General features: G+C 41.3%; 1 protein-coding gene across 2 annotated transcripts in view; it reads right to left on the reverse strand.

Moving 5' to 3' along the window:
- Positions 1-23,135, reverse strand: part of si:ch211-195o20.7 (cytospin-A) — a 48,030-nt gene extending 24,895 nt beyond the window's left edge. The window contains exons 1-4 of one of the 2 annotated variants that reach the window (XM_034159522.1): positions 22,960-23,135; positions 19,891-20,004; positions 9,975-10,526; positions 9,728-9,780 (exon numbers count right to left, since the gene is read on the reverse strand). In XM_034159522.1, coding sequence (XP_034015413.1) covers positions 9,728-9,780; positions 9,975-10,526; positions 19,891-19,930 — 645 coding nt within the window. In that variant the 5' untranslated portion in view covers positions 19,931-20,004; positions 22,960-23,135. Of the gene's footprint in view, positions 1-9,727; positions 9,781-9,974; positions 10,527-19,890; positions 20,015-22,959 lie in introns of both variants that reach the window. The other variant, XM_034159521.1, reaches the window with a different exon arrangement.
- Positions 23,136-26,213: the final 3,078 nt, after the last annotated feature.

Below are 26,213 nucleotides of genomic sequence, written 5' to 3' on the forward strand. Positions count from 1 at the left end.
TAGTCGGTGAGGACCAAGGTAGCTTAGCCACCGTTAGTTTCCCTCTGGCAGATCCCAAGCAGCCGGGAAAGCAGGCCGACTGGGTGACTGTGAGGAGGAAGCGTAGTCCTAAACAGAAACCCCGTGTACACCGCCAACCCGTTCACATTTCTAACCGTTTTTCTCCACTCGACGACACACCCGCCGAGGATCAAACTCTGGTTATTGGCGACTCTGTTTTGAGAAATGTGAAGTTAGCGACACCAGCAACCATTGTCAATTGTCTTCCGGGGGCCAGAGCAGGCGACATTGAAGGAAATTTGAAATTGCTGGCTAAGGCTAAGCGTAAATTTGGTAAGATTGTAATTCACGTCTGCACCATAGACTAAAACAGTTAAATGTGGTCTATTAAACATTAGGTCTCTCTCTTCTAAGTCCCTGTTAGTAAATGATATAATAATTGATCAACATATTGATTTATTCTGCCTTACAGAAACCTGGTTACAGCAGGATGAATATGTTAGTTTAAATGAGTCAACACCCCCGAGTCACACTAACTGCCAGAATGCTCGTAGCACGGGCCGAGGGGGAGGATTAGCAGCAATCTTCCATTCCAGCTTATTAATTAATCAAAAACCCAGACAGAGCTTTAATTCATTTGAAAGCTTGACTCTTAGTCTTGTCCATCCAAATTGGAAGTCCCAAAAACCAGTTTTATTTGTTATTATCTATCGTCCACCTGGTCGTTACTGTGAGTTTCTCAGTGAATTTTCAGACCTTTTGTCTGACTTAGTGCTTAGCTCAGATAAGATAATTATAGTGGGTGATTTTAACATCCACACAGATGCTGAGAATGACAGCCTCAACAATGCATTTAATCTATTATTAGACTCAATTGGCTTTGCTCAAAATGTAAATGAGTCCACCCACCACTTTAATCATATCTTAGATCTTGTTCTGACTTATGGTATGGAAATTGAAGACTTAACAGTATTCCCTGAAAACTCCCTTCTGTCTGATCATTTCTTAATAACATTTACATTTACTCTGATGGACTACCCAGCAGTGGGGAATAAGTTTCATTACACTAGAAGTCTTTCAGAAAGCACTGTAACTAGGTTTAAGGATATGATTCCTTCTTTATGTTCTCTAATGCCATATACCAACACAGTGCAGAGTAGCTACCTAAACTCTGTGAGATAGAGTATCTCGTCAATAGTTTTACATCCTCATTGAAGACAACTTTGGATGCTGTAGCTCCTCTGAAAAAGAGAGCTTTAAATCAGAAGTGCCTGACTCTGTGGTATAACTCACAAACTCGCAGCTTAAAGCAGATAACCCGTAAGTTGGAGAGGAAATGGCATCTCACTAATTTAGAAGATCTTCACTTAGCCTGGAAAAAGAGTCTGTTGCTCTATAAAAAAGCCCTCCGTAAAGCTAGGACATCTTACTACTCATCACTAATTGAAGAAAATAAGAACAACCCCAGGTTTCTTTTCAGCACTGTAGCCAGGCTGACAAAGAGTCAGAGCTCTATTGAGCCGAGTATTCCTTTAACTTTAACTAGTAATGACTTCATGACTTTCTTTGCTAATAAAATTTTAACTATTAGAGAAAAAAATTACTCATAACCATCCCAAAGATGTATCGTTATCTTTGGCTGCTTTCAGTGATGCCGGTATTTGGTTAGACTCTTTCTCTCCGATTGTTCTGTCTGAGTTATTTTCATTAGTTACTTCATCGAAACCATCAACATGTCTATTAGACCCCATTCCTACCAGGCTGCTCAAGGAAGCCCTACCATTATTTAATGCTTCGATCTTAAATATGATCAATCTATCTTTATTAGTTGGCTATGTACCACAGGCTTTTAAGGTGGCAGTAATTAAACCATTACTTAAAAAGCCATCACTTGACCCAGCTATCTTAGCTACTTAAAGGCCAATCTCCAACCTTCCTTTTCTCTCAAAAATTCTTGAAAGGGTAGTTGTAAAACAGCTAACTGATCATCTGCAGAAGAATGGTCTATTTGAAGAGTTTCAGTCAGGTTTTAGAATTCATCATAGTACAGAAACAGCATTAGTGAAGGTTACAAATTATCTTCTTATGGCCTCACAGTGGACTCATCTCTGTGCTTGTTCTGTTAGACCTCAGTGCTGCTTTTGATACTGTTGACCATAAAATTTTATTACAGAGATTAGAGCATGCCATAGGTATTAAAGGCACTGCGCTGCAGTGGTTTGATTCATATTTATCTAATAGATTACAATTTGTTCATGTAAATGGGGAATCTTCTTCACAGACTAAGGTTAATTATGGAGTTCCACAAGGTTATGTGCTAGGACCAATTTTATTCACTTTATACATGCTTCCCTTAGGCAGTATTATTAGACGGCATTGCTTAAATTTTCATTGTTACGCAGATGATACCCAGCTTTATCTATCCATGAAGCTAGAGGACACACACCAATTAGCTAAACTGCAGGATTGTCTTACAGACATAAAGACATGGATGACCTCTAATTTCCTGCTTTTAAACTCAGATAAAACTGAATTTATTGTACTTCAATCAATCAATCAATTTTTTTATATAGCGCCAAATCACAACAAACAGTTGCCCCAAGGCGCTTTATATTGTAAGGCAAGGCCATACAATAATTATGTAAAACCCCAACGGTCAAAACGACCCCCTGTGAGCAAGCACTTGGCTACAGTGGGAAGGAAAAACTCCCTTTTAACAGGAAGAAATCTCCAGCAGAACCAGGCTCAGGGAGGGGCAGTCTTCTGCTGGGACTGGTTGGGGCTGAGGGAGAGAACCAGGAAAAAGACATGCTGTGGAGGGGAGCAGAGCCCCACAAATCTTAGAAACATGGTGTCCAACCAGATCCTTACTCTGGATGCATTACCCTGACCTCTAGTAATACTGTGAGAAATCTTGGAGTCATTTTTGATCAGGATATGTCATTCAATGTGCATATTAAACAAATATGTAGGACTGCTTTTTTGCATTCATGCAATATCTCTAAAATTAGAAAGGTCTTGTCTCAGAGTGATGCTGAAAAACTAATTCATGCATTTATTTCCTCTAGGCTGGACTATTGTAATTCATTATTATCAGGTTGTCCTAAAAGTTCCCTGAAAAGCCTTCAGTTAATTCAAAATGCTGCAGCTAGAGTACTAACGGGGACTAGAAGGAGAGAGCATATCTCACCCATATTGGCCTCTCTTCATTGGCTTCCTGTTAATTCTAGAATAGAATTTAAAATTCTTCTTCTTATTTATAAGGTTTTGAATAATCAGGTCCCATCTTATCTTAGGGACCTCATAGTACCATATCACCCCAATAGAGCGCTTCGCTCTCAGACTGCAGGCTTACTTGTAGTTCCTAGGGTTTATAAGAGTAGAATGGGAAGCAGAGCCTTCAGCTTTCAGGCTCCTCTCCTGTGGAACCAGCTCCCAATTCAGATCAGGGAGACAGACACCCTCTCTACTTTTAAGATTAGGCTTAAAACTTTCCTTTTTGCTAAAGCTTATAGTTAGGGCTGGATCAGGTGACCCTGAACCATCCCTTAGTTATGCTGCTATAGACTTAGACTGCTGGGGGGTTCCCATGATGCACTGAGTGTTTCTTTCTCCTTTTGCTCTGTATCCACCACTCTGCATTTAATCATTAGTGATTGATCTCTGCTCCCCTCCACAGCATGTCTTTTTCCTGGTTCTCTCCCTCAGCCCCAACTAGTCCCAGCAGAAGACTGCCCCTCCCTGAGCCTGGTTCTGCTTGAGGTTTCTTCCTGTTAAAAGGGAGTTTTTCCTTCCCACTGTCGCCAAGTGCTTGCTCACAGGGGGTTGTTTTGACCGTTGGGGTTTTTCCGTAATTATTGTATGGCCTTGCCTTACAATATAAAGCGCCTTGGGGCAACTGTTTGTTGTGATTTGGCGCTATATAAATAAAATTGATTGATTGATCTTGTGTAAGCAACTCCAACCTACTGAAACACCTGTCGACAGCTCACACTTCCACTAAACTAGTGGCCCAAGACACAGGTAGCAGGGCTGGTGTTAACGTGGGGTCCGCTAACAAAGGGCACGGTGAAGGACCCTCACAGTGTAAGCAGCAAAAGCTTGATTTTTGTGCTTCAACTCCCCAAAAAGTAATGCAGACAGAGCTCTATGACTTGATAGGGAGATATATTGTGGAGAACATGCTGCCGATGTCAACAGTGGAGTCAGACTCCTTCAGGGCTCTGATAGGGGAAAATACCGAGAAAAGGAGGCGTCGGCCCGCCTTATAGAAAGACATTTTCGAAATACATTGATGCCAAATATGTTAAAATGAATGCTGAGCTCAAAAAAGAATTTGAACACCTGGAATATTTGGCAACTACTGCAGACATATGGACTGCACACAATAAAAGCTACCTTGGCGTAATTGCATACTGGATACATCCACCAGCAAACATGGAACAAAAAAAAGCTGCCCTGGCATGCCGACAGTTTAAGGGCCGTCATACACACGAGAGCATCGCCACAGAGCTTGACAACATCCACTCGTCATATGGCATTTCACACAAAATAACGGCAACCGTCACTGACAATGGCTTGAATTTTGTTAAGGCTTTTAAGAGGTATCAGTCAGTCGAGGAGGATGACTCTGGGGATGAGGAAGATGATGAGGTGACTTTTGTTGACATGAATGATGTCTTGCAAAGCTGTGGTGATGAGGATGATGATGTGATTAATTTACAACCACACTACAGGTGTGCAGCACACACACTGAACCTTGTGTCTTGTTCTGACATTGAGAAGTGGATTCTCTCCAGACCAGATATGGCAGTTTACAGGAGTGCAAGTGCAAAATGCACAGCTTTGTGGAATAAGACCAGCCCTTCCACAGTGGCCGCAGAGACTGTAGAGGATGTGGTTGCAAAGAAGCTGATAGTGCCTTGCAGTACCAGATGGAATTCTTTTTATGAAGCCTTAGCAAGTATCTGCGAGATTCTCATAGTCAACCTCAACACCATCTCATCCAAGTTCGGCTCGAAAGCAATCACAGAAAAAAAGCATCAGCTCCTGAAGGAATACTGGACTGCGATGAAGCCACTGACAGTCGCCCTAGATATCCTCCAGGGAGAGGACAACTGCTACCACGGCACGCTGCTACCTACCCTGGAGACCTTGATGATGAAAACCCTTGAGCTGAAGAGTGGACTCCAAATACTTGTGGACCTTCCAGAGGCAATTGTTGAGGTAAGAACTACATTTCTGTCTAATACAGCCATACATTGTGAAAATGAATAATATAGTATATATTGTACTCATAATGTGTGTGTGTGTGTGTGTGTGTGTGTTTGTATAGACAGTCAGTCATATGTTCTTTGCTTTATGTCATTTCAGGCGATAAAAACAAGATTTACAGAGGTGCTGGAGAGCGACAGTGCTCTCCTGGCTGCTGTGACTCTGCCCAGGTTCAAGTTACGTTGGCTGCAAACACAAGAAAGAAAGGACATTGCCACTGCAAGTGTAAGAAATGAAGACCAGCAAAAAGGTACAAGCACCACCACACCCACATGTACCAGCTCAACTGTTGAGGGTGCGTTCTTCTCCTCTGATGATGAAGACGACACTTCTGCTACTGCGGAAAGTCAAGTCGCAGATTATTTGAAATCAGGAGCACAAGGGATGGACTCACTTCATGGATTTCCTCTTATAAAGAGAATTTCCCTGAAGTATAATGCTGCCACTCCATCCAGTGCTCCAGTGGAGAGACTGTTTAGCCTGGGGAAGCTGGTCTTCACACCAAAGAGGAACAGACTCTCTGACCTCAAGTTTGAGAAGCTGCTTCTCCTACGATACAACCACTGGTTTAAGGGCTAAAATGTTGAGATGACTGGGTTGGGTGGGTGGATGGATGGAGAGAGGAATGCATGCATGTTTAGAGTTGGATTTAACAAATCCATGAACATTTTCAGTTCAATTTAAAAAGCACTCCTGTTAAGCTATTTACTTTCTTTAAGAAACAAAATCGGAGCACTTTATGTCCATCCGTTGGCTATATTGTGTACTAGTTCTGGTAAGTTAGAGTTGCAGCAAATGAAAACTTTTGTGCAGGTAACTGTCTTTACTGTTGGTGAGACGACTGGGTTGGCTGGTTGGATAAATGATTGCATACATACAAGATGAGTGAATGCATGTTATGGACTTTAAATTGGATTTAACAAATCCATATACATTTTCAGTTCAGTTTAAATGTTTAAACATATTTTGAGAACTGTATGTCCACCCGTTGTCTATAGTTCGCGTTGAGCTGCAATAAATGCAAACCTCTGTGCAGGTACTTGTCTTTGCTGTCCTGCTCTCTATGCATCTGGCTTATGAAACACACTCTGAGAAGGGGGGGGGGGGGGGGGGGGCTACGGGGCGAGTAACGCAATAGTTACTTTTACTGGTAACTAGTTACTTTTATAGTTAATAACTCAGTTACTTTTCGGGAGAACAAACTAGTAACTATAACTAATTACTTTTTCAAAGTAACGTGCCCAACACTGTTAAAGACCTTGCCCAAGGGCCCTTAGTGATTTTCCAGTCAGGCTAGGATTTGAACCTATGATCTTCTGGTCTCAACCCCAACACCTTAACCACTAGACCATCACCTCCCTCAAGTCTTTTGGCAAAATCCAATTTGAGGAATTGGAGCTGAGCTCCTCCAGGTAGGAGGCACCCCCCCTCCTCCCCCCACCCCAAAAACAGTCAGACATCACTCTGAAGACAGCGACTATCATTATTATTATTATTATTATTATCATTATAATTATCATTATCATTATTATTATTATTATTAGTAGTAGTATTATGGAAATTCACAATTTATATTTATTTATATACAATAAAAACAAATTCTACATTTTTTGAAGAGATTTGCCTTTAATTCTTACAAAAAAGTCCAAATTGACATTAAAATCATAAATATGATTCTAAATGTTATTAGCAGTGTCAGGAACATTTTCACTATCTTTCTCATAATGTTAAAGGTTCTTCTTTTTACTTAAGTAAAAAACAAAACTGACTCCTCCCCTTTTCTGGATCCATCTGAACAGAATTATTCCTCTTGTCAGTGATTCTGGGAACAAATATTTAACGGAGGCAGAATAATGATGAACAGAGGTGAGGTCAGTCTCCAAGAGCAGAAACCAGGGAGGAACACCGGAGGTCATATTCCAGCTGTCGTAATCTGTGCCAGATCGACAGGAAGCCGGGACTTTCTGGATACGGTCCTCATGAGTCCAGGACTGGAACAAAGGACTGACAGAAAACTACTGCCCTCATAAGAGCTTAGGACAGGCTGCACAACGTCTCAGTTTTCAACTGAGCTCCAGAAAACGTGGTATCATGATGAGTCTCATCAAGAGGAAGAGCTCATTAAATATGTTGGCACTGATCTGGATCCAGATGTGGATAACTTACTGTTCCTGCAGTGTAAATACTATCAATCTGCCAGTTTGGTTCAGTACTGCTGACGTGACAGGTGTCCAGAAAACGCTCACTGAGACCCTCCAGAAGGACAGTGAGACACAGAAGGTCACTGCTGAAAGGGCCGGCTGTCCACAGAGTGCTGGAAGGGAAAGGTGTGGTAGGACGAGAACCACAAACTACAGGGACAATCAAAACCTTCAGGAGATCAAGCAATCAAACAAAGTTGATTGAAGAACATGGAGGAATTTCACAATGAGTAGACTGAGGCTGGAGCCACTACGCATGGACATGTCCAGGAACTTGGCTACAAGCGTCATCTTCCAAGTGTCAATCCACTCCTCAACCAGAGACGACGTCAGAGCGTCTTACGTGAAATAAGTGTTGTGTGGGCCGCCAGAAGAGGAGGTACTGCTGGCCCACCACCAGAGGGCGCCCTGCCTGAAGTGCGGGCTTCAGGCACGAGAGGGCGCTGCCGCCACGGACACAGCCGGGAGTGACAGCTGTTACTCATTATGTCCTGACAGCTGTCATTCATTCTTCATCATCCCACTCCATAAAACCCAGACGTCATCTCCACCTCATCGCCGAGATATCGTACTTCATTGGAGGTAATATCCTCAGCCATTTGTGGTAACTCATAATCTGTCTATTGTGAGTGTTTGCAGGAGTACCGGTCCTTAGTTTGTGGGGGCTGAGTGAGTGCAGGACAGCACTCTTTTCCCCTGAGGAATCACTGCGGTACTCATCAGCATATTGAGTGAGAGGTGGAGGTGGCATTCCCACCGTTATTGTTACTGGGTGTACACACACCCACACTTGACTGTCTTTGTTCTTCGCCAGCAGTACCAGATCCGACAGTCGGGGACGGTGATCACCTGGGAATTCGGGACTTGGCGGCCCCAGTATTCACCAGGTTCGGTGGCGGCGGAAATCCTGTGGTTCCGGCTCTTCTCAGGACAGACGTCTTCTATCCTCGAGCCTGCCCACACGTCACCTTTGTGGATTGACTGTAATCATATTCTGAGATTGTCTGTGTATTCGTTGTGCACCTTCACAACATTAAATTGTTATTTTTTGGCTCATCTATTGACCGTTCATTTGCGCCCCCTGTTGTGGGTCCGTGTCACTACACTTTCACAACAATAAGAGGAAAAAGAACTGCACCATTGCTCAGTGGCCTAAAGTCCTCTTTTCAAATTAAAGTAAATGCTGCATTTTATTTTGAAATCAAGGTCCCAGAGTCTACCAGAAGAGTAGAGAGACTTCCAAGCTGTTTGAAGTCCAACATGATGTTTCCACAGTCAGTGATGATTTGGAGACATGTCCTCTGCTGGTTTTTGTTCTACTGTATTTGGTCAAGTCCAAAGTGAATGCAGGAGGTGTTAGAGCTCTTCATGCTTCCATCTGCTGATGAGCTTCATGGAGACACTGATTTCCTTTTCCAGTGGGACCTGGCCCTTGCTCACAGTGACAAAACCATTAGGAACTGGTCTACTGACCATGGAACTACTGCACATGACTGGTCTCAGAGGCAATACCCCACTGAGGGATTGTCATAATGAAGATCACAGACACCAGATACAACAATACAGACAAGCTGAAGGCTGCTATCACAGCAACCTGGACTTCCAGAACACCTCAGCAGTGCCACAGGCTGACCACCTCCACGCCACGCCACCTAACACCACGTAATGCCACCTCATACAACACAACAACACCTCACACCACGTAATGCCACCTAACACAACAACACCCAACTCACGCGACACCACACCACACCACACCACACTATCTAACACCGTGCCATCTCATGCCACTTCACACCACACCACGCCGCTCCACGCTACCTCACGCCTTGCTGATGCAGTAATTTATTCAAAAGGAGCCCCAAACAAGTACTGAGGCCATAAATGAACATGCTACATTTCTGTATGATAGTTAGTTTAAAAAAAAATTGATTTTATGAAATATTCTAATATTCTGAAATATGTTTTTTTTTTTTGTTCTAGCTTTAGGTCACAATTATCAAAATTAAAATAAAAATATGTTTGCAATGAGTCTAGAATGAAAAAAAAATCACTTTCTGAAATATGTGACAAAAAATACTGAACTTTTTCACGATATTCAAATTTTTTTGAGATGTACCAACTTCATCAACGATTCTGTGGGTTTTAGGAAAACAGTCTTGAAAATTGCAGCTTTTTTCCTTTAATATCCACCAAGAAGTGGAAACCATGGAAGAATTAATTTTTTTAAGAATTATTGTAGCGCGGCTCACCTCAAACGCAGTCTTCAAACTTTTCACTTCAGTCAGCAGATGTTTCAGTATCTCTACAGAAAAGAAACGTAAATGTCAGATGCATCACGATTATAAATCACATAAAACCAGTAAAGGATCGGACTTGACCGTCTCCAAAACAGAAAACTCTTCCACTGGATGTTATCCCTTACAAAACAACAATAAAAAACAATTAAAACGATGTAAGATTCAGTCAGACTGACAGACAGACAGACGTGTCTCTTGCCTGCTGTGTTCATGGTGCCGTCCTGACTGTTGGTGAGACCCAACACGGTTCTAAACTCGTCCAGCAAATTCTCCAGCTCTTCCCCCCATCCAGCCTCAGCCGGCTGACTCAGACCACCGTCCTGTCCTCCTCCGGTTGGTTCTGAACAATCAGTCTGCATCACTGTTGAGGTGCTACTACAAGAGTCGGACGTCTTTGCCGGGCTGATGGATGCAGTCGTCCCCTGACAGACTGGAGTCCTGAGGGTGGAGGTAAGAGCAGGAGAACCTCCACTCCACTCAAATTCAACTTGTCCCGTGGCTGCTGCAAGACGTCCAGACCTGTTAGAGACACTTGGTGGACAGTATGTCCGTTGAGGAGGGGGACTTGTACTATGCTGGGATTTCTTTCCACTGCGTCTGAGATCTGGAATGGTAGCTGTTGTTGAGGCCTGGACCACAGGAGAGGAATGAGGCGAGGACAACTGAAGGAGTTGAGGAACATTGGACACAAAAGCAGACACATCCGTCTGTGGTGAAGCAGGAGGAGTGTGGAAACCATCCAAATGCACCCCTAAAATAAAAAGAATTAAGTCTTAGTGACATCAGACATGAAGACATAAAGTGGTTCCCTGTGGTCCATCAGGAACTCTGTCCAGTGAACTGGTCTTCACGCTCAGTTTGGTTCTAACTGACTGGGATTAACGGATTTCCTTAAATTCATTAAAGGAACTGAAAAGTTTCTTTCAGTAACTGCAGATAGTTTTTGTTGAGTCAACATTTGGAGAACATTTTAATCCCATGTAGACCCTGAGGCCTGTTGGTGATGGTGCTTATCCATGGATTCTGTCTCTACAACTCCCCTGGAGAGGATGTCAGTCCACTGCAGTTCACTTCCCATGCAAGGCTGCGACCCATTCACAGCTGGGTGGACTCAGACAATGGAGATGAAGTGTCTTATTAAAGGAACAAAACAGGTAGCTTGACTGGGAATCGAACCCTGGTCCTCATACTGGTAGCCCAACTCCTACCTCACTGAGATACCTGCTGTGGTCACATGACATCACCAACTAGTTTGATTAAAGCAGATAACCCGTAAGTTGGAGAGGAAATGGCGTCTCACTAATTTAGAAGATCTTCACTTAGCCTGGAAAAAGAGTTTGTTGCTCTATAAGAAAGCCCTTCGTGAAGCTAGGACATCTTTCTACTCATCACTAATTGAAGAAAATAAGAACAACCCCAGGTTTCTTTTCAGCACTGTAGCCAGGCTGACAAAGAGTCAGAGCTCTATTGAGCTGAGTATTCCATTAACTTTAACTAGTAATGACTTCATGACTTTCTTTGCTAACAAAATTTTGACTATTAGAGAAAAAATTACTCATAACCATTCCAAAGATGTATCGTTATCTTTGGCTGCTTTCAGTGATGCCGGTATTTGGTTAGACTCTTTCTCTCCGATTGTTCTGTCTGAGTTATTTTCATTAGTTACTTCATCCAAACCATCAACATGCTTATTAGACCCCATTCCTGCCAGGCTGCTCAAGGAAGTCCTACCATTATTTAATGCTTCAATCTTAAATATGATCAATCTATCTTTGTTAGTTGGTTATGTACCACAGGCCTTTAAGGTGGCAGTAATTAAACCATTACTTAAAAAGCCATCACTTGACCCAGCTATCTTAGCTAATTATAGGCCAATCTCCAACCTTCCTTTTCTCTCAAAGATTCTTGAGAGGGTAGTTGTAAAACAGCTAACTGATCACCTGCAGAGGAATGGTATATTTGAAGAGTTTCAGTCAGGTTTTAGAATTCATCATAGTACAGAAACAGCATTAGTGAAGGTTACAAATGATCTTCTTATGGCTTCGGACAGTGGACTTATCTCTGTGCTTGTTCTGTTGGACCTCAGTGCTGCTTTTGATACTGTTGACCATAAAATTTTATTACAGAGATTAGAGCATGTCATAGGTATTAAAGGCATTGCGCTGCGGTGGTTTGAATCATATTTGTCTAATAGATTACAGTTTGTTCATGTAAATGGGGAATCTTCTTCACAGACTAAAGTTAATTATGGAGTTCCACAAGGTTCTGTGCTAGGACCAATTTTATTCACTTTATACATGCTTCCCTTGGGCAGTATTATTAGACGGTATTGCTTAAATTTTCATTGTTACGCAGATGATACCCAGCTTTATCTATCCATGAAGCCAGAGGATACACACCAATTAGCTAAACTGCAGGATTGTCTTACAGACATAAAGACATGGATGACCTCTAATTTCCTGCTTTTAAACTCAGATAAAACTGAAGTTATTGTACTTGGCCCCACAAATCTTAGAAGCATGGTGTCTAACCAGATCGTTACTCTGGATGGCATTTCCCTGATCTCTGGTAATACTGTGAGAAATCTTGGAGTTATTTTTGATCAGGATATGTCATTCAAAGCGCATATTAAACAAATATGTAGGACTGCCTTTTTGCATTTACGCAATATCTCTAAAATCAGAAAGGTCTTGTCTCAGAGTGATGCTGAAAAACTAATTCATGCATTTATTTCCTCTAGGCTGGACTATTGTAATTCATTATTATCAGGTTGTCCTAAAAGTTCCCTAAAAAGCCTTCAGTTGGTTCAGAATGCTGCAGCTAGAGTACTGACGGGGACTAGCAGGAGAGAGCATATCTCACCCGTGTTGGCCTCCCTTCATTGGCTTCCTGTTAATGCTAGAATAGAATTTAAAATTCTTCTTCTTACTTATAAGGTTTTGAATAATCAGGTCCCATCTTATCTTAGGGACCTCGTAGTACCATATTACCCCATTAGAGCGCTTCGCTCTCAGACTGCGGGCTTACTTGTAGTTCCTAGGGTTTGTAAGAGTAGAATGGGAGGCAGAGCCTTCAGCTTTCAGGCTCCTCTCCTGTGGAACCAGCTCCCAATTCAGATCAGGGAGACAGATACCCTCTCTACTTTTAAGATTAGGCTTAAAACTTTCCTTTTCGCTAAGGCTTATAGTTAGGGCTGGATCGGGTGACCCTGGACCATCCCTTGGTTATGTTGCTTTAGACGTAGACTGTGGGGGGGTTCCCATGATGCACTGTTTCTTTCTCTTTTTGCTCCGTATGCATCACTCTGCATTTAATCATTAGTGATCGATCTCTTTTTCCTGGTTCTTTCCCTCAGCCCCAACCAGTCTCAGCAGAAGACTGCCCCTCCCTGAGCCTGGTTCTGCTGGAGGTTTCTTCCTGTTAAAAGGGAGTTTTTCCTTCCCACTGTGGCCAAGTGCTTGCTCATAGGGGGTCGTTTTGACCGTTGGGGTTTTTCATGATTGTTGTATGGCCTTGCCTTGCAATGTGGAGCGCCTTGGGGCAACTGTTTGTTGTGATTTGGCGCTATATAAGAAACAAGTTGATTGATTGATTGATTAAATAACAACCCTGTATGTATGATATATTTTAGTTCAGTTATTTTGGGGCCGCCGTGCCGAATACATGCTCCATATTTGGTGACATTCCAGCAATTAGGAAATAATCTACTGCGCTAACAAGCTTTGTACAAAGTACGCTTCAGTGACTTTGACCTTTGACCAGCCAATTCCAAAGCTAATACACTTCTTGGGGAAAGACACGCTCCAGGGCTGGACTGGCTTCAGGTTCAATGACCCACTTAACCCCTCACGGCTGCCAGTCAACATATGAATGGGCACACCTGAACTTTATTTACAACAGTCAGAACCCAACACTTCTGACACACACACACACACACACACACACACACACACACACACACACACACACACACACACACACACACACACACACACACACACACACACACACACACACACACACACACAGATTGTAATTAAAGTGCACCCTGGCCAGCCGCTACTATGTAGTACAGTAAAGTCTCATGATGCTACCTGACCTGAGTATCACGTGAACTGTGAAAATAAGGGCTCCAGTGAGCGGGTCATGATGTAATATATAATTTCAATTTCAAATCACAACAAAGTTGCCTCAAGGTGCTTCATACAAGTAAGGTCTAATCTTACCAACCCCCAGAGCAAGAACACAGGAGACAGTGGTAAGAAAAAACTCCCTCTGAGGAAGAAACCAGACCAGACTCAAAGGGGGAGCCCTCTGCTTGGGCCATGATACAGACACAAATTACAAAACAATTCATAAAACGAACACACAGGAAATTTTGCCAGTGCAGAAACAGACACCAAAAAACAGAATCAGACATCAGAAAGACAACAAACACCACGTAATTTGTCAGCATGAAACAACAAGAAAAACAGAAGAAATACTAAGGTGATCGCCGGCCGCTAGCCCTAAGCTTCACTAAAAGACCCAAACTTGAGGCCACGGCACACTCCATTTACTAATAACATGAATTAAAAGAGTAAAAAGCATAGTAACATACTATGCCAGTATGCTAGCCATACGAAAGAGAAAATAAGTGCGTCTTAAGTCTGGACTTGAAAGTCTCCACAGAATCTGACTGTTTTATCGATACAGGGAGATCATTCCACAGAACAGGGGCACGATAAGAGAAAGCTCTGTGACCTGCAGACTTTTTATTCACTCTAGAGACACAAAGTAGTTCTGCACCCTGAGAAGGCAGAGCCCAGGCCGGTACGTAGGGTTTAATTAGGTCAGCTAAGTAGGGATGTGCCAGGCCATGAATAATTTTATAGGTTAGTAGCAGAACCTTAAAATCTGATCTCACAGGGACAGGAAGCCAGTGAAGAGATGCCAAAATGGGTGTAATGTGGTCAAACTTTCTGCTTCCTGTCAAAAGTCTGACAGCAGCATTTTGAACCAATTGGAGAGCCCTAATGCTGGACTGTGGTAAACCAGAAAATAGAACATTGCAGTAATCCAATCTAGAAGAGATAAACACATGAATCAGGGTCTCAGAATCAGCCATAGACAGGATGGGACGAATCTTCACTATATTTCACAGGTGAAAGAAAGCAGTCCTAGTAATATCTCTAATGTGGAAGTCAAAGGACAAAGTAAGATCAAAAATTACCCCAAGGTTCCTCACTTTGTCACTTTGATCTATGATACATGAGCCTAGGCTAAGTGTTAGCTGATGCCGATGTCTCACTGGACCAAGAACCATCATTTCAGTCTCTTAAAAGTAGGAAATTGCTAGACATCCAGCTTCTCACTGATGCAAGGCAATCTTCTATGGATTTTATGTGAACGAGATTACCAGCAGTTATCGGCATGTATAACTGAGTATCATCAGCGCATAGCAGTGAAAGGTAATCCCAAAATGCCACAATATGTGCCCAAGGGGTGCTATATAAAGGGAGAAAAGCAGGGGGCTAAGATGGACCCTTGTGGAACCCCAAATTTCATGTCACTAAGGTTAGAGGTAGTGTTACTGTACAAAACACAGTGAGAATGACTGCTCAAGTATGATGTCAACCATGCAGTGATCCCAAAATGATTCTTCAGCCTATCGAGTAGAATATGATGATCCACGGTATCAAACGCAGCACTAAAATCTATCTTAAGTAATGGTTTAATCACTGCAGATTTGAAACTTTTAGGAACAGATCCAGAAGTTAAAGAAAGATTAATAATTTCCAGCACAGTCGGCTCAAGAGTGGGCCACAGGTCCTTAAACAGTTTTGCTGGTATAGGATCAAATAAACAGGTTGTGCTTTTTGTAGACGCTAAATGGTAAATGGACTTCATTTATATAGCACTTTTCCATCTGCATCAGACGCTCAAAGTGCTTTACAATTATGCCTCACATTCACCCTGATTTCAGGTTGTTTCCATACAAGGCGCTCACTACACACCAGGAGCAATAGGGGATTAAAGGCCTTGCTCAAGGGCCCTTAGTGATTTTCCAGTCAGGCAGGGATTTGAACCCATGATCTTCTGGACTCAAGCCCAAAACCTTAACCACAAGACCATCACCTCCCCCGAGTTTCGTCAGCATGCCTAGTGAGATACTATCAAATTCTGTAAATCTAGATAATTTCTCAGTAATAGCATAGATGTTATCCTGTAACATAATAACTAAGCATGACTTTCATTTTTAACCACTGTACAAATTGAAACTGACATTTGTCACAACGAGGTATTTTTGTCATTTGTGCCCATAACTCGGTAACATTCAGTCATAGATAATCCAAACTATACCTCGTTAGAATCCCTATGATCAGTCAAATAATGTCTGATGTGGTAAATTTTGACCCCTTCATTGACCCCTACAGCTACAGCTACCACAACGGGATAACAATATTAACTTATATGTGATATATATATATATATATATATATATATATATATATATATATATATATATATATATATATATATAATAAATGGCCACAGTGGTAGTGACATGCCCACTTTCAGGGCTTTGGACCAATGCCTAATGCTGCAAAACACAATAAAACCCTCCGTACAGAGAAACAAATTGAGGTGATGATGTACACCGTGCCTATTCAACAGAGGGGGCGGGATCAAAACAGAGCGATGCCCAGCCACCGGAATTGTTCTGGGAAGTTCTGGGCATCGCCTCCTTAATTCTTTCAGTCCTTTTCCTTGTTTGGACAATGGCCTCAGTGCAACCAAAATGAGTGTGTCTTTTGTAACCGAAGTAAGAAACAAAGTTTTGTTCCACACCGAGAATGGCTGGATTGTCTTGTGCTTTAAATGTTTCTCATTCCAAACCTTAACGTGTGTGTCGGACCATGTGTGTGTGTGTGTCAGGCTAACTGAATGAGAGTGTGTGTGTGTTTGTCAGACAGCATTAGCCTTCCTATGATTAATCCGCTCTGCTTGTTGCTGAGCCGAGGAATTTTGCCGATTCATCACCGCCGAGCCCCGGCAGGGCCAGAACAGATCACACGGGGACGCGAGGAGAATGACCACTGACTGAGTGACACACACACACACACACACACGCACGCACACACACACACACACACACACACACACACACACACACACACACACACACACACACACACACACACACACACACATTCATCTGATTGGCTTTCTAAAGGTACCCTGACTGTTTCCTTATTGTTCAAAATGGCCTCTCACTGTCCTCAGCGCCACGGCGTGATTTGGTTTTCAAAGAGTAAACATGGACACTCGCTGGTTGAAAAGAAAAACCATGCCGCTGGGCGGACAACTTCAGCAACGCCAACACTGACGTTTCCAAAGATTAGCGGACCCGGAACGTTGGTGCATGCTGGCAGATGTCTGTGTGTGGTGCCACACGTGTGCAACCCGTTTAAAAGACAACGACAAAGAGGAATCAAGAAATGTGACTCGACCCAGAGAAAGTGCGCAGTGAACACAAACCGGGGCGGCAGAACGCAAAAAAATGATCCAATTACAGCTACCACAAAGTTTTTCTACTCACAAATAACCAGTTATTAGAACTTAATTGCTTTATTTTAATGTAATAAATATCTTTTATAGTTGAGTTGTAATCCCTCAGTGCAGGGGGAAGACGGCTAACTAAGTGGCTAACTGTATAATTGGAGCTTTTATAATATCTTCATATGTAGTTGAGTAAACATGCATGCAGGTTTACCGCTGTGGGGATCCTCTCCCTGCTACAAAACATTGCCTGTTCAGTAACAACAGGCAAAAATGTTGTTAATAAAATGTTGAAAATATTGTGAGAATTTTTTGCTAGCTCGGAGCCATTGCAATGATTGGCCTGTTAGCAAGTGACGCCGTTTATTTTCTAAATAAATGATGTGTGGATTCATTCTAGTTTTATCCCAAATGACCAGATTAACCCCATGAACATCTTAAAACAGAGTTCAGGTTGTAAACCCCCAAAAGTTCCCGTTAAATTGTGTATTTTCAGTTGTTTCATCTTATCATGCTAGCAGAGGTGTCCATCTTCACACAGGTGAAGTGAAGTTAGAAAGTTGTAAGCGTTATTCATAAAAACCCTGTTAGAATCAGCGCATTAACACAATGTTTTTAGGTTATAAATTAATTAATAAACTCAATCACTCAGAGAGTGCTCTTATTTAGTATTAAAAGTGCTGTACAATTGTGCTAAACAAACTTGTGCTGTTTTGTAATAGAGGAAATTTATTGTAAATTTTGATCATTTTATTTTTCATTTTATTGTTTCACGTTCTGTATTGTACTAACAATAATTAATGTCTCCACACACTCCAGTGCAGTAGGTGGCAGTATGCACCTCTAATGGTGGCTTGCTGTGGGCTGATAAACACCAAGAAGAAGAAGCACAAGCGTTAAGTTTATTTTCAGACTGGGGCTGGTGACCGAGGTGAGCGCCTTAAAGCGTGTTCAAAACATTGTCATCTTTTACATAGCGTGATGATAACAGCTCATGCTAACATTAGCTGTTAGCATGAGAGAATGGCTCCTGTGTGAGCATGTTATCACTAATATTTATAATAATGTGGCTTGTTGCGCGGTTAAGTGTTCGTACAGAACATCTGTAAGAGGTTTTGGTTGCAGAGACGTGGCCGTGAATAACAAAAATGGGTTAGGGTTGCACACGAGGAAAACAAATTGCAAACCATCACCGAAAGCATTCAAACACAAGTTAATGTGTGTGTGTGTGTGTGTGTTCATTTTATTTATTTATTTACTTTTTGTATTTTCAAATCCCAGCAGGAATCACATCCAGGTTACATTCTACTGATATTCCCATTCCAGAAGATCCTTAATTTCCCGATAACTGCAAGGAAACAACAAATCTCTGTGCGACCCCATGTTAGCGTGTGACTGGAACAACTCCGTGCATGCAAAGGATCATGGAAGTTGTGTATACATAGGATTTAAGTTAATAGAACTTAAGAATTTTAAGTACACAAAAAAACCCAATCTTGAAATCAAAGCAGAGTTGTACACGGACCCGGCACCACGAGGGGGCGTTTGGGCGCGACGCCCCCTCACGTCATCAAACCTCGCCCCCTCGGATGTGAGAGTTATCAAAAATAAAAATTAAAAAGAAAGAAAAAGAAATACTGGAAAATATAGCGCCTCGCAGTTTCACGGATTTTTTAGTCCAATTTTGCATGCTTTTTTTTTTTTTTTTTACAGTGCATTGTGCTCTGCATCCTCATCAAGCAGGCCGGTGTTCTGTCGAGATGACGGGACACCTGGTGCGGCACCGCGAAGGGAGAGTACGCGCATTGTGTTCTGCGTGTCTGTTTATAAGAATCTTCTCCGGTTTACTACAATCTACACCGGTTTCAGATCAACATGCTTTTCCATCTCCGCCACTGTCCCAAAGCAGTGAGCCTTCCCATAAGTGTGTATAACCCAAACAATTTCCTTTTTGTTAGATTCCAACATATTCCCTGTCTGCCCCAGCAAACCAAAGAAGAACGAGAATAAGATTTGATGACGAAGGGTTTGTCTTTGTCAGACATTTTGACCTTGATGGAAAAACAAGATAGTAGAAATATATAACTAGGATTGTTATGGTACCAAAAATTTAGGAGTAGCACCAAGACTCATGACATTACATGATGAAACATTAAATTAATTCATTAATTTAAGAAAAAAGAGGTCAGTAAAGGTATTGTTTAGATTAGAAAAATGTTTATTCTTTTAAAGCCTTATTTAAACATTAGCACATATTATTTGCTCAATACATACAATTTTATTGTATGATACAAACAAACAATAGATAAAGAAAAATCTACAGCAGTTAAACAAAGTGGGAGTTGATTTGGAATTGTTCTATGTTTCAAGTTAAAAATGACTCATTACTTGCTGGAAATGCCAAATTAAATTAGTTTTATCATAATGTTATTGTTAAAACTAATTTAATCCATTTCATCTAATGCCATTATTCATGTAATGTCGATATTATTGTTCTTTTCTGAGTTCTTCCAAGTTGTTTGGGGTTTACAGTGTGAGAGGGGAAAAGTGGATATTACAGTGAGTGGACCTACCTGTTGGCCCATGAACATCTTTGCTGGAAAAGTTACCCATCCTGCAGCAGGGACTGGGGCATTGACAGAGCCCCACAAGTTCCTGGTACTTTTTGGTTCTCCACTGGAGGCGACCTACACACAGCTCCACAGTCAGTAAGATGACAAAAGAGTTAATACTTACATACCGGTGTTAAAGCAGGAAATGGTTTAATGCTGAAGGCATTAGTCCATCAGTGATCAATCATTAACTACTTCAACAATCAATTACTTGTCGTCTCTGAAGAAAAATGTCAACCTTTAAAGTGGGGTCATATAGCCATATTTTCCCCAAGCTAATACAGGTTACCAGAAGTCATAAAATCTAAGACAATCAAGGTTGTCACCTGAAAAACAAAATGCACTTTAAAACTCAAAACCTTAAACTCACATGGTTCATTCAGATTAATTTGATTTTGTATTTAATCATATAAAATCTATCAAACTTAATAGCTTCAACTAAAGCGATATTTGATTTTTGTTTTTTGAATACTATCATATGTGCTGTCTTCTACAGTTTTAACTGAAGTCTTCACATGAGATGCTTTTTTTCATGTGAAGCCTCTGACAACTTTTGGGTCTGGACCTGCACAGCTGAGAATCAAACCAGTGGGTTTTTTGTGTGTTTGTTTTTTAGTTTCCAAGTAAATTGCTCTACCACCTACTTTCTTTGTGTTTATTTTGATGATGTAGCCAACTAGAGCTCTTGGTGAACTATTGTACTGCCGTAAAGGTAAATGTCCATCAGGTGGAGCTATTGCTCCATTTCAAGAACCTTGCATGCAGGCTGCTGTGGGACACGACAATGACCAACCTGTTGCTTATGTTGGTAGATATGGATTCTGCTCCTCCAGAAAAAGTAAATTTCATTTGATGATCATCTGACCTACATTTATATTTGCAAATTGTTTTTTACTTTCACGTTTGATGCTCTGTGTGCTTCTTACCCTGTGTGCTGCTATACAATGCTGCTGGAACCTCATGTTCCCTGAGGGAGTGTTCTCAAGGGATCAATAAAGGTCTATCTAATCTAATCTAATCTGAAATAACATATTAGTCCTCAAGTGGAAACAATGGTTCACATGGTGGAGCAGATATGAAGAAACTGAAAGGTTGGTGGATTAATCCATGACGGTTAAGTAAACCACTCTGCCTTTGAGCAAGTTGCTAAATACCAGTTGTAACATGGGATAGCACGGAGATGGACAACTGACTAAAAGATTTTCACTGTAGATGACTGAGTGAAATGAGTTAGTCCATCCGAACTAGCTATCATCTTCTATATCTCCAATTTAATAGGGCATATAATGAGGACAAACATTAAAATCTGATGACCTTTGACACACCAGATTGATCCCAAAAAGCATTTTGTTTAGCCTCTGTAAAATTCCATAGATGTGCCACCTGCTGGCTAAGGTGTCCACATTCAGGTAAGACGTCCACTATTTCACCAAAACAGCAATGAAACGATACCTAGGACACGTAAACAGGAATTAGAATATAACTTTTTGTTTTTAATTCAAATTACTAACATTACACTCAAAACACTGCAATTCACTGATTAGTGAATAATCAAATTTTCAGACAAATAAGAATAATAAGAGCAATTGGAGATTTCTGACATCCACCAACCCGGATCCAGATCACCTCCAAAATTCAGTGGAGTCTTCCATGGCCTAATATCCATCTGTGGTGAAAATTCGGTGAAACTCCGTGAAGTAGTTTTAACGTAATATTTCTAACATAGAAATAAATAAATGCAGATGAATTTATTACGTCTCATCAGACCAGAGAATTTTGTTTCTCCTGGTCTGAGAGTCCTTCAGGTGCCTTTTGTCAAACTCCAGGTGGGCTGCCATGTGTCTTTTACTAAGGAGTGACTTCCGTCTGTTCACTCTACCATACAGGCCTGATTGCTGCAGAGATGGTTGTCCTCCTGGAAGGTTCTTCTCTCTCCACAGAGGAATACTGGAGCTCTGACAGACTGACCATCGGGTTCTTGGTCACCTCCCTAACTAAGGTCCTTCTCCCCCGATCGCTCAGTTTAGACAGGCGGCCAGCTCTAGGAAGAGTCCTGGTGGATCTGAACTTCTTCCATTTACAGATGATGGAGGCCACTGTGATCATTGGGACCTTTAAAGCAGCAGAAATGTTTCTGTACCCTTCCCCAGATTTGTGCCTCCAGACAATCCTGTCTCTGAGGTCTACAGACAATTCCTTTGTCTTCATGCTTGGTTTGTGCTCTGACTGTCAACTGTGGGACCTTATATGTAGCCGGGTGTGTCTTTCCAAATCATGTCCAATCAACTGAACTGACCCCAGGTGGACTCCAATTAAGTTGTAGAAACATCTCAAGGATGATCAGTGAAAACAGGAGGCACCTGAGCTCAATTTAGAGCTTCATGGCAAAGACTGTGAATACTTATGGACATGTGAGTGCTTAGATTTTTAATTTTTAATAAATTTACAAAAATCTCAAAAAATTTTTACAGTCATTATGGGGTATTGTTGTAAAATGTCGAGGAAAATAAATAATTTAATTAATTTGGGAATAAGGCTGTAACACAAAAAATGTGGAAAAACTGCAGCTCTGTGAATTTTTCTGGAGTCATGTAGAACCCCAAATTTTACATCAAGATATTAATTAATTGAAAAGATTTTGACAAAAATCAACTTCAACGGAATATTCGTGTTTAAAGTTGTAAATAATCGACTGTCACAACAGTTTTCGATTCATTTCGAATTAATCAAGTAAAAATAACTTTATTACAGATAAAGTCACTGAAGCTTCAGAAAAAGAGAAAAGCTTCAGAAACAAAACTGAGCGCATTTATTGTTTTTCATCCTAAAATTTAAATGATGTGAACAGATGTAAAAGTGGAAAGAATTAAACTGTCTGAACGTAAAATAAACGTCACGTCGAGCGTCACAAAGAGAAAATGAAAGAATATAAAACGAGTTCGGTATCACAGAAAGTAGCTCGACTTTGTACTTGAGAGATTTAAAGGCTTGTTGAATCATATTTTTAGAGCCACGAAAGAGAAGACAAACCTCTACAAGCGGGTAATTTAGTCCAGAAAGTCTTCTAGTTGAGCTGCTTCGCGCTTTTCTTCCTGCTGCGTTTCCGCCGAGATCAAACTCATTTTATTCAGACTTTAATTCAGCAAACAGCTCAGTGCTGAGAGCATGTGGTCGAGAATGTGAGACATTAATCCCCACAAACTGCGAAAGGCTCAAAAAAAAAAAAAAAGGGAAAAAAAAAATCAATGAAGGCAGTGATAAACTTTAAATGTCCACTAGAGGGCAGAATTCAGCTGCTTCATGACGACAATGTTTGGAAGCCAAGTATCAGGTAAATTAGATTTAAACAAAAAATTCTCAGTAAATCAGTATTATGAGATACAAAGTTGAAGTTTTGATTAAATAAGTAAATGATGAGGACTGATCAGCAGTTTTCTGGGTCAGATCAATAAGTCATAAAATATGTTGGCCTGGAGGTGTGTCCAATAGTCCCATAATTATTTGTGAGTGGACAATATTTTCATGAGTGTCACATCACATTGTAATAATCACTGAGAATAGTTTCCAAGTTTTTATTGGGAGACTATTCAGAGAAAAAAGGCAACCAGTGTAAGTCATGATTTTATTGGTTTGGGGAAGATGTGGAGGTTTGAATGAAAAGGGCATGAAGGCTCCAGCGCTGGAGTCGGAACCTGACCGAGATCTTCAAGGGATGCATCCTTGCTGCAAATGAAATCCCTGGAAAGTTGAGGGCAGTGTTCATCAAACATGGACCTGTGACCTTCAAAACGAGGTGAAGGTCACTCATCATGAAACTTGACCTAGACCTTCAAAAGGTAAACAGGTGTTATTTTTTTTTTAAGTTATTGGGAATATAGTGTTGGGAATATTTTTGCCCCCACGATCTTCAAAATTACGTCAAGATCAGTCGTCACTGATGTTGGCCTCGACCTTGAAGGGATGCATGTTTGCTGCTAATTTGATGAACCTCTCAGAAAGTTACTGAGAGTACATTCGTAAAGTTAAACGTTGACACTACAAGTGGTGTACAAAGTAAAAGGTAAAAGAATAAAGTTGTCCAAATACTTATGGACCCCAGAGTAAAAATACTTCAGAGCCTTGGTGCTAAAGAGTTCACAAGCTCTAAAGCCTACGTAGAGCAAAACGAGTATATGTTTGATTGAAACGTTTATTTGTTGGTACAAAATGAACAAATATGAAAAGTGCGTCAGTGGAACTGTTTTCCAGATGCTTTTATTTCATCATCTTTGTTTTCCAGATGCTTTTATTTCATCATGTTTGTTTTCCAGATGCTTTTATTTCATCATGTTTGTTTTCCAGATGCTTTTATTTCATCATCCTTGTTTTCCAGATGCTTTTATTTAATCATCTTTACATTCATGGCTAAGTGTAATTCTACTGCTCATGTTCTCGTAACGGGCACAGATGAAGCTTCTAGAAATGGACGGCCACTTAAACACATGAAACACAATCTAACAAACATGAATCATATATGGTCACAGCACAGAACTCTTAAACACCAAACACGTGCAGATGTTCTTCTAAATCCGTGCACATTCTGGGCCGCGGCACCGTAGACGAGCAGAAACTGATTTCACCTTTAGGTAACTAAAGCTCAAAGTGAGAATTCAGTAATTCACCTCATTCTCAAACTGCTCAATATGGACAAATTTAATGATGGTTTCAATACCTAGATCAGCGGTCTCCAAACTATTCCAGAAAGGGCCGAGAGGGTGCAGGTTTTCTTTGCAGCCACTAACTCCAGCAGGTGATTTCATTGATGAACTCATCCCACCTGCTCCAAGTGATGTTAATCAGTGAAATCACCTGCTGAAGTCAGTGGCTGCAAAGAAAACCTGCACCCTCTCGGCCCTTTCTGGAACAACAAGGACCAAGATGGTGCAGGTTGGCCTCAGCAGATGATTTTACAAAGTCCTTAAAGATGTGATCATCTGTGAAATCACCTGCTGGGGTCCTCCATACCCACACCTGGACTCCAGACCTCACCTGTGTGTAGAAGCTGTGAGTGTGACTGAGATGGACCATTCAGCTTCTCATTCAGTTTATTCTTTACTCGTACTAATGATGAAATACAGAAAAGGTGATTTTGTGCAACTTCCCAAAAAGACAATATGCTTCACTTTTGTAATAGCATTTAAACTCCTCTTCAGTCTTTCAGATGGATGAAAGCGGATTTCATCTTATTTTCAAACATTAAATGGTAATTTAATTTACACACAAACAAAAAAAATTATATATATTTTTAAACTTGTTTAAATTAATATCTTTGGATAATGGACAAAAAAGCAAGCTGTGTGGAATTTTTTTTTTGTTTTGGTTCTGAGAAATTATAATTAAATGTGACAATAATCAACATGGTTTGAAGTGTAGCACCATGGGTGGGAGCACAGTTTGGCCTTGGAATCTGATTGGCCACACCAGGGGCTGCTTTATGGTTGGAAGCTATGATGGACTTTCTGCCCAGACACAAGCAGGACTCAAATATCTTCATTTCATTTTGGTTATATGTAGAGTGGTTTGGATAGCATCCAAATTAAATCCCTCTGGCTGCACCACAGTGCAGCACAGTTTGGTGCAGGTATGATACCTGCACTGACACAGAATCTGTACTTCTCACAGCCCGTATGTCTTCCCTCCGTACTTAGACGACGGTGACGGACACGCAGGTGATCAGAGCTCATCGCATCCTCATTATGATTGTTTATTTGTGTAGGCATCAGTCCAGCGCCAGGTGCCATCTGAGTGGATTACTACCATTTTTGTTGGTGACCTTCTGAGCAGTGCGTTCCTGAGGATCAAGACTGTGGCTCAATAACCAACCCACGGCAGCTGAAGTTTGACAGATAAGAACGTGTCTTCTGCAACAAAAGTAGTGGATTCTGAGGTCTGGCAGATCTCAAAGTGACAAAAATCAACTTTCCTGAACAAGACAGTCAGCCAGCATCTGTGACCTTCACCATCACATCAACCGTTTTCATGCCCAACCTCGGAACAAAACCACTTTCACCCCATCCGTTCAGAACTAAATCAGGAACTGCCAGGAACTGAGAGTGCAGCTGCACAGTATTTCCTTTCTTTGTTTCAACAATTGAGTTGTTTGATTGCAAGTCAAGTCTGGGATCAGGTGCTGTACGGAACCACCTCAGGTCCCAGATGACAACCAACCAAGCAGACAACTATCCCCACATCTGTAATGTAACCATCTATATGCTGCAGCCAGGTGAAATGTGGGCATGTCCTTG

Source organism: Thalassophryne amazonica, chromosome 19, assembly GCF_902500255.1.
Source record: "Thalassophryne amazonica chromosome 19, fThaAma1.1, whole genome shotgun sequence".
Taxonomy (NCBI): Eukaryota; Metazoa; Chordata; class Actinopteri; order Batrachoidiformes; family Batrachoididae; genus Thalassophryne; species Thalassophryne amazonica.